At 52.0% G+C, this 14,715-nt stretch overlaps 1 protein-coding gene across 2 annotated transcripts; it reads left to right on the forward strand.

Annotated features, from left to right (window-relative positions):
• The first annotated feature begins 5,191 nt into the window (after positions 1–5,191).
• On the forward strand, positions 5,192–11,010 carry LOC122907758 (polyunsaturated fatty acid (12S)/(13S)-lipoxygenase, epidermal-type-like). 2 transcript variants are annotated; one of them, XM_044250574.1, is made up of 14 exons: positions 5,192–5,326; positions 5,504–5,702; positions 5,872–5,950; positions 6,035–6,157; positions 6,247–6,350; positions 6,493–6,653; positions 7,421–7,564; positions 7,658–7,867; positions 8,955–9,041; positions 9,201–9,370; positions 9,491–9,613; positions 10,036–10,135; positions 10,240–10,407; positions 10,513–11,010. In XM_044250574.1, exons 1-14 carry the CDS (start codon positions 5,192–5,194, stop codon positions 10,690–10,692), a joined length of 1,983 nt encoding a protein of 660 aa, XP_044106509.1. In that variant the 3' UTR covers positions 10,693–11,010. The 2 variants fall into 2 exon arrangements, with proteins under 2 accessions (XP_044106509.1, XP_044106510.1); XM_044250575.1 differs by having other exon boundaries at positions 10,036–10,106.
• The last annotated feature ends 3,705 nt before the right edge of the window (positions 11,011–14,715 follow it).

Here is a 14,715-nt window from a genome sequence, read left to right on the forward strand (position 1 = left end):
AAAACTAACCTAAATAGTGCAGAAAATCCCTGCCCTCACTAGTTTTACTCTCAGACCCTCACAGAACCACAGTATGATTTGCAACTGCAAACCACTGTAATTGATGACTTCACCTTGGTCCGTCTGTGCCCTGTTGGGTCCCTTCAGCTCAGTCACACATTCTGCTCGGCTTTAAATCCGGGCATTTCCTTGTGCATAGTGATGATCTCTACTATTTGTTGAGTGCTTATTAAACCTTACATATCATGTTAATAGCGGTGCTCATGGTAAGTCTTTTAAGGTCCAAGCAGCTCTAGGGTGTAGGTGCTGTAGGTTTTATTTTGTAGACGAGTGTGCAAGGACTCTGAAAATCTCAGTAACGTATTACAGATCTTACAGCAAGTTAGAGGCAGGGCCAGAAGTGGGCTCAATTGTGTCTGGCTCAAAACTTGTGGCTTTAACCACTACTCAGGATCCCCTTCCTTGTTTCACACTCTGAGATTCTTCCCTTGAGATGGTCTCACATTTTTAGGTCTCACTCACAGCAGATGACCTTGTTTGAATATGACTTAACCTTGTTTTGACCTGGACCATTTTCCCACTGCCTAAAAGTTTTGCCGTAGTAGGGATGGAGTGGAATTTCCCAAAGTCACCACAAGTTTAATATTACTTTTTAAAGAAGATTTTATTTATTTATTTGACAGACAGAGATCACAAGTAGGCAGAGAGAAGGGAAACAGGCTCCCCACCAAGCAGAGAGCCCGATGCGGGGCTTGATCCCACCTGAACTGAAGGCAGAGGCTTAACCCACTGAGCCACCCAGGTGCCCCAGGATTTCATTTTTTAAAAGATTCTCTTTATTTATTTATTTATTTGAGAGACAGCAAGTGAGGGATAGAGAGCACAGAGGGAGAGGGAGAAGCAGACTCCCCACTGCACAGAGAGCCTGATATGGGGCTCAGTCTCAAAACCCTGGGATCATGACCTGAGTCAAAGGCAGATGCTTAACCAACTGAGCCACCCAAGTATCCCAGATTTCATTCTTTCTGATGGCTGAGTAATATTCCATTGTGTATATACACCACATCTTCAGCCGATGGCCATTTGGACTCTCTCCATAGTTTGGCTATTGTTGACAATGTCGCTGTAGACATTGGAGGCATGTATCCCTTCGAATCTGTATTTTTGTATCCTTTGGGTAAATATTTAGTAGTGCTTTTGCTGGATCCTACAGTAGTCTTATTTTTAACTTTGAGGACACTTGACACTGTTTTCCACAGTGGCTGCACCAGTTTGCATTCCTACCAATAGTGCGCAAAGGTTCTATTTTCCCACATCCTCGCCAACACTTGTTGTTTCTTATGTTGTTAGTTTTAGTGTTCTGACAGGTGTGAGGGACACCTCATTGTGGTTTTGATTTGTATTTCCCTGATGAGTGACGTGGAGCATCTTTCCATGGGTCTGTTGGCCATCTGGATGTCTTCTTTGGAAAAGTGTCTGTTCATGTCTTCTGCCCATTTCTTCACTGGATCACCTGGTTTTTGGGTGTTGAGTTTTGTAAGTTCTTTACAGATTTAGGGTACTAGCCTTTATCCGGCACATGGCTTGCAAATATCTCCTCCCATTCCACAGGCTGCCTTTTAGTTTCACTGATTGCTCCCTTCCCTGTGCAGAAGCTTTTTATGGGTTAATTAATGGGCTTTCATATCCCCTGGCTTCTAGCTTGGTCTGTCCAATGGAGAGCCTTAGCAGGAGGTCATAGGGAAGGAGGAGAATGAAGTCAGCATGTTTAATACCCTGGGTCCCTCCCTAAAAGTTCATTGTAGGCTGTGTGACTTGACAAAAGGGCATTGCTCCATTCAAGGAAGGCTTCCCCCAAGAACTTTCTCTTTCTAGGTGTTAGTCACCTTTTCCTTCACCAGGCCCATGAGTGATGGCAGCTTCAGGGCTGATGGGCTCAGGCCGCATTCCTCTGTGGTTCTCTCCCACCCTGCCTCTCCATCCATTGTCTCCTCCAATTAGCCTATTTTCAATGCCTCACCTGTCTTCTACTGGGTCCTTGGCTGCTGCAGGGAAACCAGCAGAATGTGACTCTCCCAGTGCCATCGCTGGCATGTAGGACAGTGGAATAAAAGTTACCAGAAGAGGGGCGCCTGGGTGGCTCAGTGGGTTAAAGCCTCTGCCTTCAGCTCAGGTCATGATCCCAGAGTCCTGGGATAGAGCCCCGCATCAGGTTCTCTGCTCAGCGGGGAGCCTGCTTCCTCCTCTCTCTCTGACTGCTTCTCGCCTATTTGTGATCTCCGTCTGTCCAATAAATAAAAATTAAAAAAAATTTTTTTTTTAAAGTTACCAGAAGAGTTCCAATGCCCCAGGGGTAGGGAGCACTGCCATTTCAGAAATGGGAACGATTTATCTTCCAGATTTGGCGGCATACACTAAAATAGTGTTTGCTCTTGGTCTGGAGGCTTTTGAATGAAGGAATGTTGCTGGAGAGTTTTGAGTCTAGTAAGGAGTTCCAAGAAGGCCTGAAAGAATCTTAACAAATTTTGCCCTGGGGGAAGATGTGTCCATTGTCAACTAAGTCTACCTCTCCGCAGTCCTTACAGGGTACAGGGTTCAGTGATTCCTGTACCTTTACGTGAACAGACAGAAGCCAAGAGACTGCAGTTGGGACACCCGTCCAGCCTGACAATGGCGTTGAGATATTGCCCTGAAGGAACTTACTCTAGGAGTTCTTCCAACAGGAAGAGCGAGCGTGAAGTTAAACCTGCCACAAGAACCAAACGTTACTTGTGTAGACCATCATATCCACACAGGCAACCAGCAGAGGATGGCAGAGGTAACCTCTGAATTTCTCCACGCTCTCCCTCACAGGATGTGTGAGAGCACAAAGTTCAAAGACAGAAAGATAAACCACAGTAAGAGTGACACTGCTGACACATGACAATAAATGACACATAAATTGCGATCGGATGGGCGGGCAAGTGACATGCGAAATGTAGGGATCTGGAGGCAGGGTCGGTGGAGGGCACACGGGGCCAGGCTGTCAGAAAGTTCTCTAAGGAGACGTTCAAGCTCTGGAGGACGATGGAAGTTTACAGACTGGAGGGGAAGTTGGCCAGGGGTTGGAGCCGATGCAGAGGAGAGGAGAGGGCTCGCAGTTTGGGGGAAGGAAGAAGCAAGGGTTTATTGGCAATAGTGTGACTGCAGAAGACAGTCCCCGAGGGATGGCACGGACACAGCTCCGTGGACATGTTGTGTGGCGAGTGCCGAGATCGCTCGTGGTCCCCGATTCTCGAGTGTCGGGAGAGGTGGCTGAAGCGGACAAGGCGGCATCAGAGAGTAAGTGGATTTTACAACGAAGCTTCCAGATCACCCGTGGGGAGCCACCTTAGCAGGTGATCGACACAGAGCGTCCCCTACAAAGACCCACAGGCCCACCGTGTGCCAGAAGCACGTGGCTGGGAGCCTCATTCCTGCCACACGTGGCACTTCGACGACCAGAGCTGAGCCTTCTGTTTGCCGAGAAGAGTGTGTACACCTGCCCCGACTGCTGTGTCCTGTGTAAATGTTATTGTAATTATGCAATTTACAAACTGAAGCAATGAGTAAACAAAAAGGTATTGTTCTTATTAAAACCAACTTGGCTATTTTATGACTCTATAATCAAGGATCATTTAAGAATCGCCATCAAGTTAATGATCAGCAGACAGGACGGCTGTAATGGTTTGAGGAAGACTAAAGATCTGGGGAGACGCTGAATTTAGTCTTTCCCCCAGAAGAACATTTAGGTTTGAGTCCCTCCTTTTTGTTTTCTTTTTTAAATTTATTTAAATTCAATTAGCTAAGGGACAGTACATCATTAGTTTTTGATATAATGTTCAATGATTCATTAGTTGAGTATAACAGTCACGTCCCTCTTGAATCACCCAGCTACCCCTCCCCCCACCCACTTCCCTTTCTGCAACCGTTTGTTGCAGAGTCAAGAATTTCATATGGTTTGTCTCCCTCTCTGATTCCTTCCCATTCAGTCTTCCCTCCCCTCCCTTCATCCTCTGCACTATTCCTTATGTTCCCCACCGGAGTGAAACCGTATGATAATTGTGTTTGTCGTTGCCTTATTTCACTCAGCATAATCCCCTTCAGTTCCACCCACGTGGATGCAAACCATAGATCTGAGCTCCCTTTTAAACGTTGTGAATGCATCTGGGTGTGATTTACACGACAAAGACCCTGGGAAGCTCTTCCTGCGGACCCACACTGGAGAACTCCTGCCCTATATAAAAACATTCGTGGGTGGAGAGTCATTTACGGTTCTGCTTTCAAGCAAAATGCTTAGGGTTTTCGATTCCCTCTGGATCAAGCGATTTGGACTAATTCAACGTGCAGAACTAGAAACGATATGTAAGCAAAAGGTTATGGACCCAAGACTGTTTGTTCATAATAGAGCAGGAGGGTCAGGAAAGAGGCAAGCCCACTGGAGCAGCAGTTCTGGCGAGGGATGGAGAGAAAGGAGTTCTGGAAGAAGGAATTTGGAGGGGTCCGAGCAGAGCACAGCAACCGCTTCCAAGGAGGGCGAGGAGAGCCAAGGATCAGCAGGGGCCTGGGGCGGAATGGACCCTGGTGGGAGGGTGCTGGTGGGGCCCCTTACAGGTGCTCGGGCAGGGTGCTGGCCTCACAGAGCCTGGCTCAGGAGAGCCCCCACGGAAGTCCCAGGATGCACTTGAAGGGGAATTCCCCATTCCCCTCTCGGCTGGGAGTCTGGACCACAAGCCCATCTCCTGCACCTGTGTGGCACTATCTCCTGTTTGTCCTCAACGGAAAGCCCCGGATCTTTGTCAAGATGGTTACTCACTTTCCTCCGAAAACACCCCGGCGCTTCCAGCCTCCCTCCTCTCCATTGTCTGTTGCTACCACATTCGCTATCTGTTTATTCACTATTTGGGTGGGCCGCGAGTGGGCGCCGTGCTGGCACCAGGCAGTGTCTCCAAGAGGACCAGGGTGGGGTGCACCTTGCCGAGAAACCTCGTCCAGCCGGTGGCAGGGACACGTGCATCCAATCCAAGCGCAGAGGAACCCGTGGGTGGGAGGCGGAGACCCTGGGAGCTCAGGCCTCAGGGGACACTGGACTGGGTGCGGCTTCACTGGGGGTTGGGCCTCACACGCTTTAAATTGCTAATCTCCCCCAGGCCCCCCTCCAAGTCCGAGCGCGATGGGCAAGTACACGATCCGCGTGGGCACCGGGGACTCGCTGATGGCGTTTTCCTGCAACCAGGTGCAGCTGTGGCTGGTGGGCGAACACGGGGAGGCCGACCTGGGGAAGCGGCTGCGACCGCTGCGCCGCGAGGTGGGTGCGAAGGCGACGGGGCGCGGGGGCAGGCCGGGCGTCTGGGGCGGGGATCGGGCGGGGCACCTGCAGCGGGACTCGGGTCTCTCCGGGGAGGGCCGGGCTCCGAACTGCGCCCACCCGACGGTCGTGGGGAGCAGCAAGTCAGCGTCTGAGCTCGCGCCGGTCCCGCGACAGACGGAGTTCAAAGTCCGCGTCGGGGTCCACCTGGGGCGCCTGCTGCTGGTGAGGCTGCGCAAGCACAAAGACCTGACCGACTCGGACTGGTTCTGCACCTCCATCTCCGTGCGCGGCCCCGGAACCCAGGGCGAGGCCCTTTTCCCCTGCTACAGCTGGGTGCAGGGCAACCGGGTCGTCTGCCTGGCCGAGGGCACCGGTGAGGGCGGCGGGGCAACGGGGGTGGCAGGGAAGGAGGTGGCACGGAAGAGGGAGTCGGGGATGCTGGGACGTAAGAGGGGTAAGGTTGGGGTGCAGGAGAGGGGAAAAGGGGGGACCCTCGCAGACCGAGGTCTGGGGAGACCTCGTGCTCGTGTGTCCCTGCCCAGCCCGGACTGTGAGCAACGACCAGAGCCTGTTGAAGACGCACCGGGAACAGGAACTTCACGAAAGAAAGACGGCGTACCGGTGAGCCCCAGCAAGTCTCGGATCCCCCTACCAGAGCCCAAGAAACCCAACCCCCTTATCACCGAATTCACCTTCCTCCTCCAGGTGGGGCTCCTGGAAAGATGGGTTAATCCTGCCTGTTGTGGGGAGAACTCCGTGCGACCTTCCCAGGAATGAGAGATTCCGCGAGGATAAGGATCTCGACTTCTCCTTCTCGCTGGCAAGAGCGTATGTGCGGGGTAGAGGGTGGGCACTTGCTCCCTGGATGCCAGGTTGGGTCCTTCCTGGATCTCCTGGCACTGCCATTCTTTCCACAGGCTGGAGGGCTTGGTGCTCAAGGGGGCACTGGACCTCACCAATCCAGTGAGAAGACTGGAGGATTTCCAAAGACTGTTCCCTTGCGGGAAGACCCCGCTGGCTGGTCAGTTACTGCCTCCCCAAATGTGTGTGCATATTTCCAACCCAGGGCTTTGAGAGAAGATGGGGAGAGGGTAACCAGGAGGATCTGTGAGTAAAATGAGGGGCTCCCAGCTCACAGCATGCTCCCCGACTGGTGTCCTTAGAGCGGGTTCGAAATTCCTGGAAGGATGACACGCTTTTTGGGTACCAGTTCCTCAATGGTGCAAACCCCATGCTCCTGAGGCGGTCGGCCAGCCTCCCAGCGCGGCTGGTGCTGCCTCCAGGGACGGAGGACTTGAAGACCCAGCTACAGAAAGAGCTCCAGGTGCGGAGCTCCCTGGGCGCACCCAGCAGCCTAGCCATAGTGCCTCTGTCTCCCACTGCCCCCCCATTTCCTCCATCAATACTCTGACACCCTCCTCCATCTACACTCAGCGTCCCCCAGCTTTGACACTGAGATCTGGGGCCAGAGAGCTTGTGGGGCTGTCCTGTGCGTGTAGGATGCTAGAACCCCTCACGCCCATTGTGACAACCAAAAATGCCTCCGGACATTGCCAAATGGCCCAACATCCTGCGGTGGGGGAAGGTGGGGCAAAAACCACCCTGGTCAGAAGCAACTGAACTAACCATCTCCCCGTCTTATTCCTTTCTTTTCTCCCTCCTCTTCCTCCTTTGTTAAATGTGTCCCAGCCTTGGGAAAAAGCTCAGGTTTCTGGAGGGAAAGAGGAAGAGAGATGGAATGAAAACCCCAGAAAGAGAGTTGGGGCTGTGTGGGGTTAGGAGGGGAGGATGGCGGAACCGTTCTGTGTTCCATCTGGTTAAATCCTGAAGGGAGGTAGCAGGGAGGACTCTAGTTGTGGGGGGAAGGGGTCACGGTGGAAAACCAGAGAGTTCACCTCAGGGAGCCCCAACTCTGATGGGAGACGCCGGGCGTGGAAACCTTGAGTTCGGGGCTTGGGTTGGGGGAGCAAGATTGGGGTTCAAAGGAAAGACTTGATGGGTAGAGAAAGGAGGGACTAGGCTCCCAAAGGAAATAAGGCCAGTCCAGAAGTGACCCCAACCCCTTTATCGATCCCTGCTCCCCCCCTCCAGGCTGGGTCTCTGTTCGAAGCCGATTTCTCCATGCTGGAGGGAGTCAAGCCTAATGTTATCATCTTAAAACAACAATACGTGACGGCCCCTCTGGTCATGCTGAGGCTCCAGCCTGACGGGCGACTCCTACCCATGGTCATCCAGGTGAGAGCCCCCAGGTGCATGTCACACACACGGGTCCCCTCAAGAGACCCTGGTGCACAGGTCCTGAGCCCCCCGCTCTGTCCCCTGCTCTAGCTGCAGCCTCCTCGTCCCGGATGCCCCCCACCCATGCTGTTCCTGCCCTCCGACCCCCCTATGGCCTGGCTGCTGGCCAAGACCTGGGTCGGGAGCTCTGACTTCCAGCTGCACCAGCTCCAGTCCCACCTCCTGCGGGGACACCTGATGGCGGAGGTTATTTCTGTGGCCACCATGCGGACCCTGCCCAGCCTGCATCCCATCTACAAGGTGTGCATCCGTGTCTCTTCTGTATCTGGCTGCCCTTCGGAGCCCGGGGAAGCACCTCCCAGAGTCTAACCTGGTGGTGTGCGAGGTCCGTGGTCGTCTTCTTGGACAGGCACATGCACGCCCGTGTGCGCACATGCGGACGTGCTCCCAGGCCCGGGGAAGGAGCGAGCGTGCCTCTCACAAGGGCGCTGTTGAAATGTGGTCTCTGGAGGTTGCCAGGTGGGTGGTGAGGGATGGGGACCTTCCCATCGGAGAGGTCCAGAGAGGGCTCTGGAGGGTGACTGAGGAGGAGGGTGTGAGGGACTGAAGGCCTGGGTGGGAGAAGGGTTGAGAGGAAGTCGTGGTGCTCAGTGGGGAGCAGAATCGAGAGTTGTTCTGGGGCACGTGCGGGTTCCAGACCCTGTAGACAGCCACACCCGAACATGTCGGAGGCAGGTCAGATATAGGAGCCTGGGGAGCCTGGACCGGGGGAGGGTTGGAGACACAGATCTTAGGGTTGTGAGAACACGGGGCTACCGAAAGTCATTGTACTAGATGGATTGTCCAGGGGTTTGTAGCCAGAGCAGAGAATTCGGGCCAGGACAGAAGTGTCAGGCGCCCAGCCTTCACGCACTGGGAGGGAGGAGTGGAGGAAGACGGGGACCAAGAGAAGGGGCATCCACTGAGGGGGCAGGGAAACAAGACGCATGATGTCAAGTGGCTGAGAGGAGAGAGTGTTAAAGAGGGGCCACGATTATCTGTGTCCGAGGCTTCTGAGAAGCCAATGACGTCCCAGGGAAGCCGGGTCTGGAGGTCGGTGTGGCAGCCAGGTTGGTGTGAGACAGGAGATCCCTGGGATTCTTACGAACACCGCGAGACTGTGCAAATAAGTGAACCTGTGAAACCCTTGACCTTGGAAGGCCTTGGGAAGACGTCGCTCCATCTCTGTTTTCCAAATCTTAACCTGACCGCATCCAATGCAAAGGGAGGTCTCTCATTTTACGGAGACCCACCCCCCCTTCTTCTCTATCCCTGGTCCCTTAATTTCTGTTCTGCTCACGGACCCTGGGATCCCCCTTCACGGTCCCATTTCTTTCTTCCAAATCAGCTCCTGGTTCCCCACTTCCGCTACACCATGGAGATCAACGTCCTGGCCCGGAGTAACCTTGTCTCCAAATGGGGAATTTTTGATCTGGTATGGAAAGGGATGGGTGAAGAGGGCAAAGGGTTCCACAGTGGAAGGTTTCCCAGGGTTCTTTGGCCTGAGCAGGACCATGGACCTGGAATCTGACCCTGAACGTCCTCCCTGTGGACATGGCTGACCCTGGCTTACATGCTGTGGGGTCACCCTCAGGTGGTGAGCACGGGCAGTGGAGGCCACGTGGACATTCTCCAGAGAGCCACGGCTTGCCTGACCTACCGTTCCCTCTCCCCCCCTGACGACCTAGCTGACCGCGGGCTCTTGGATGTGAAGGCTTCTCTTTACGGCCAAGACGCCCTCAGACTGTGGGGGATCATCAGCCGGTGAGGAGGACACAGAGCGGGAGACCCAGCGGGCTTGGTGGAGAGAATGAGGGGGGCTACCGGTCCAGCTGGTCCTGCGTTGGCCGCCTGAGACCGGGGGCTTTCTTGCCTGGGGAGCAGGTACGTGGAGGGGATGGTTGGTCTTTTCTACAAGAGTGATGCGGCCGTGAGGGATGACCCCGAGCTACAGGCTTGGTGCAGAGAGATCACCGAGACCGGGCTGCAGGGTGCTCAGGACCGGGGGTAAGCTCAGACCCCTCCCCACTGGCCTGTGTTGACCCACACCCACCCGCCAACCATCTGCACCATCTCACAGCGCCATCATAGGCCACCCTGCCTCGGTTTCCCCGAGCATCCCGGGCACCTCCAGAGCACCCTTCAGAAATCTGAATGATCACTCCTGAGTCCCCAGCCCCTTCCCTCTGCATTGTCCGGCACAGCATTCCCTGCCCTCACACACTCAGAGCAGCCCCTGGAACCAGACACGCTTTCCTTGGGCACTTTCCCTCCTTGAGCGCCTACACGTACATCGCGTGCGAGCTGTGGACTCTAGGGGCCACAGCCACGGACAGAAACTTCTCCGAATCTCCAGATACCTTGCACTGACTGAGGCCTGGGGCTCATGTCCTGGTCTCAAAGCCTCTTCTTCTCTTCATGTCACCCAGGTTCCCCGTCTCCTTAGAATCCCGGGCTCAGCTCTGCCACTTTGCCTCCATGTGCATCTTTACCTGCACAGGTCAGCATGCTTCTGCCCACCTGGGCCAGGTAGGCTGCTGGGGTCGGTCCCAGGGGCTCCCGGGATGGAGGAGATGGGGGACCAAATGCTTGGGTCATCAGCCTGGACTTCGGAGAGGCTCCCCTCCTTGCAGCTGGACTGGTACGCCTGGATCCCCAATGGCCCGTGCACCATGCGGAAGCCCCCACCCACCTCCAAGGATGTGACAGAGAAGGATATAGTGGACTCACTGCCCACTGCCCACCAAGCCCGCATGCAGAAGACCTTCACAAAGTTCCTCGGCAGACGCCAGCCCGTCATGGTTAGAGACAGATGCCGGGTCCTGGGGGAGGCGGCGGCTTGAAGGAGGGGTGGTATTCTCAGCCAAGGGGTCCAGGGCCGAGCTGTCTTGTTGTCCCCTTCTCAGGTGGCCTTGGGGCAGCACAAGGAGAAATATTTCTCGGGCCCTGGCCCCCAGGCTGTGCTGGAGAAATTCCAGGAGGAGCTGGCTGCCATGGACCAGGAGCTGGAGGTCCGCAATGCAGGCCTGGAGCTGCCCTATGAGTACCTTCGACCCAGCATGGTGGAGAACAGTGTCACCATCTGAGGGGCCCCAAGCTTTGCCCTCCCTAAGTGCCTTTGAGGACCTCCTGTTCCTTGGTTACACCCTCTGGGGAAGAGACTAGCCCCACAGCTGTGTTGTCAGGGACCCCGGGCTGCAGCCTCAAACGGCTCTGGGGAGTTCACCAGGAGTGGTACCCAGTGACTTCTGGAACTCAGCACCCCCGCAGTCACCCTACTTCAGTGTCCATCTGGTCCTGCACGTTGTCACCCATGGACTCCTCGCATCCCTGTCCTCCCCAGAGAACTTGACTTTCATATTCATAAAAAGGTCTGATTAAATAATAAAGTCGGTGATACATGCTCTGTTTCTTGCCCTCTCATTCAGATTTCAAGGAAGAAAAACAAAGACAGTGTCTTAGAACACAAATGTCTTCCTGTAGTCAGTGCTTCCTCCAAGGGTTTCGTAAGCCCCTGGAAGCTAACCTACAGAAGTTCCCAGCGTGTCAGGGGATCTGGCTGCCCACAGCAGCTCTTGGCCTCAGGCTTTTTGGAATCCTCAGCCAACCCGTGCCAACAACACCCCTCCCCAGCCCTGCCTCCCCTCCGCCATGCTCTCAGTGCCCCTCCCTTCCCTCCCCATGGCTCTTGATAAACCCTCTCCTCATTTTTGTTCCTCCTCCTTCCCGCCATCCAAATGCACACAGAAGCCCACAGTCGGACGCACTGTGGGCAGGGGACAAGTAAGGGACCAGCAGAACCGGCACTCTGGGGTTTCAAATGCACAATCTTGATGTATCTCAGTTTGACTTTTTTTTTTTTTTTGCCCAGTCACTTCTGCATACAGCAGGCTCATGCTGCTTCTGTTCTCTGTGGTGATTCCTACAACGGTGGCTCCCCTCTAGCTTGGGAAATGCACTAAACCACAGGGCCCTGGCTGGACCTGCAGTCCAGCGCTGTCTGTGTGCTATTTTATGTGAATGGCGTTCCCTGCACTTTACTCCAAGAAGCTACAGGTAAAAATGTGCGAGAGCACCCTGAGTTCTGGAGCCACACCTGTTCTGTTAGGCTGGGCACCCCATGCAAGTTCATCTCTCCATCTCCTTCTTATTTTATTCCAACAGCAGGTCCTCTGTAGTTGTTTCTGGTGCATAGAGGGATTTCGATTCAAAATCACAGGATTGTCCAAAATTAATTTATATATAAATTATATATATTCATATTCAAAGAACTGTCTCCAATCTTCTGCCAGGCCCCCAAGTGGCCTTAGTGTGTTTCCTTCTTTGGAGCATTTGCATTTTTGTTTTTGTTTTTTTCCTTCTCGTTTGGTACAACCCAAAAGCAACATAACAAAACCAATCTCCTGTTATTTCGAAAGCAAGCAGTTATGGTTAGAACTGAAAGGATAAAGGACCACAGCATTCAGCCAGGCTGGGCTAAGTATTTTGGACCAACTCCTTCTATTATATCTGGGTTAAGTCTGTTAGTGTAGCTGTCTTTCTTTTTAAGATTTTAGTTATTTGAGAGAGAGACATAGCAAGAGAGAGCACGAGCAGGGGGAGAGGAGAAGCAGGAGTCCCGCTGAGCGGGGAGCCTGAGGTGGGGCTCGATCCCAGGACCCCAGATCATCACCTGATCTAAAGGGAGATGCTCAACTGACTGAGCCTCCCAGGCGTCCCCATTGGATAGTGGGCTTCAGTCCCTATGAGGTCAGATTTCCAGCTCCCCCTTACTCCTCAGGTGTAATGTCTCTGGTCAGTGCCAAGTGAGAGAGAGTGAGTCCATCAAAAGCAACGGAGAGGGCAATTACTCAAACACATCCACATCCACATCCACAGATTGAAATACCACCACAAGTCCCAAACTGGGTGAAGAAAAACCAAACCAAACCAAACCAAACCACGTGTCTTCCTAAAGAAATGGGGGGAAACCCCCCCCCCCGAGAGAAATGTAAAAATGCTGGAAACCAAAGATGGGAGAAAAACCTTAAAAGTAGTCAGAGGGAAGGGAAAAAAAAACCAAACCCGTTAACTTCAAAAGGGACGTCTTGGGTAGTGATTTTTCAAATGAAACACTGGATGCCTGAAGGCAAAGGCAACCTTTCAAGTGGTAAGAGTACCTGCGGGCTAGAACAGATGAGGCATTTCTACAATCCACAGGACAAAGCAGGCCACTCCATCTAGAAAAGAAAAGAAGACTTACGGATACTCTACAGGGAGTCCCAAATGTCCGTAAGTGGATGGAAGGGATTGTATTTGCTGATTATGTCTGCGTCCCTCTAATACATCTGAGCAACCCGGAGGCAGGTGCAGGTCTCGGTGCGCCCCCAAAGGTACTGGATTTTAAAGATGAATAAATAACCCTCCGGGCTGAGGGACAAAAAGATCAAATCACTTATGAGAGAAAAATGAGTCTGGACTCAGACGTCTCCATGGCAACAACCAGTGCCAGACAGTAGTGGGTCCGTCCCATCAAAATACTCAAGGAGAAAATAAGACGATGATTTTTTTTTCTTGGTCAGTCCATGAATAAAAATAAAAATAAAAGAATAATAATGTTCCTTTTTGGTTTTGCTTTCTTTAAAAAATTGTGTTCAGGTTCACATAGTGTCAAATTTACCATCTTAGCCATTTTAAGTGCACAAGTCAGTGGTATTAAGTATGTCTACATTGTCATACAGCTGTCACCACTGTCCATTCCCAGAACTCTTCATCTTGTAAAACTGAGCCTCTGTCCCCATTAAACACTAACTACATTCTCTCCACTCCAGCACCTGGCACCCACCACCCCACTTCCTGTGTCTACGATGGAGGCTCTGTGTTATCTCATAGACGAGGAGTATACGTATGTATGTATCTTTGTGTGGACTGGCATATTTCTTTGTGTGGACTCAGCTTATTTCACTAGTCCTCAAAGTTCACCCATGTTGTAGCACCTCTCAGAATTCCCTTCCTTTTTGAGGCTGAGTAATGTCCTATTGTACAAATATGTCACACTTGGCTTATCGATTCATTGGTCAGTGGACACCAGCATTGCGTCCATATTTTAGCTATTGTGCAAAATGCTGTGAACAGTGGTGTACAAATATCTTTTTGAGACTCTGCTTTCAACTCTTCTAGGTGCACACCCAGAAGTGGGATCGCTGGGGGTCATATGCTAATTCTGTTTTTATTTTTTAAGAGATAGAAGTGTATTTATTTCTTCCCTTTTTTGGTACTGATTTTTTTTAAAAATTGAGGAATAATTGACATATAATATTGTATTTATTTTGGGTGTACAACATGGTGATTCAATATTTATATACATTACAAAATGATCACCACAATAAGTCTAGGTACCGTCTGTCACAAGTACAGTATTTTTAATGTTACCATCTAGAGGGGCACCTGGGTGGCTCAGTGGGTTAAAGCCTCTGCCTTCAGCACAGGTCATGATCCCAGAATCCTGGGATCGAGCCCCCTCTCTGCTCAGCAGAGAGCTGCTTCCGCCTCTCTGCCTACTTGTGATCTCTGTCTGTCAAATAAATAAGTAAAATCTTTAAAAAAATATTACCATCTAGATTCACTATGCTGTGTACCATATCCCTGTGCCTCAATTATTTTATATCCAGAAGTCTGTACTTCCTAATCCCCTTTCCCTATCTTGTCATCCCCCCACTCCTCTTCTCTCTGGCAACCATCATCTGTGAGTCTGTTTCTGTTTTTTGTTTGTTCCTTTTGTTTTATTTTTTAGATTCCATGTATGAGTAAAATCTTACAGTATACTTGTCTTTCTCTGCCTGACTTAATTCACTTGGCAGCACACCCTGTAGGTCCATCAAGCAGTGCATGGCAAGCCTATACTCCTTTTTACGGCTGAGTGATGGTAATTCTACTTTTTATTTTTTTGTAGAAACTCCACAGTTTCCCACAGTGGCTGTACCATTTTACATTCCACTAAAGTTCAGGGTTCTGGTTTCCCCACATCCTCACCAACACTTATTTTCTGTTCTTTTGGTAGTAACCATCTCAGTGGGAGTGAGGTGGTATCTCATTGTAGTTTTGAGTTGCATCTCCCTAACGATGAGTGA

The sequence above is a fragment of the Neovison vison genome, chromosome 5 (genome assembly GCF_020171115.1).
Source record: "Neovison vison isolate M4711 chromosome 5, ASM_NN_V1, whole genome shotgun sequence".
In the NCBI taxonomy this organism is placed as follows: Eukaryota; Metazoa; Chordata; class Mammalia; order Carnivora; family Mustelidae; genus Neogale; species Neogale vison.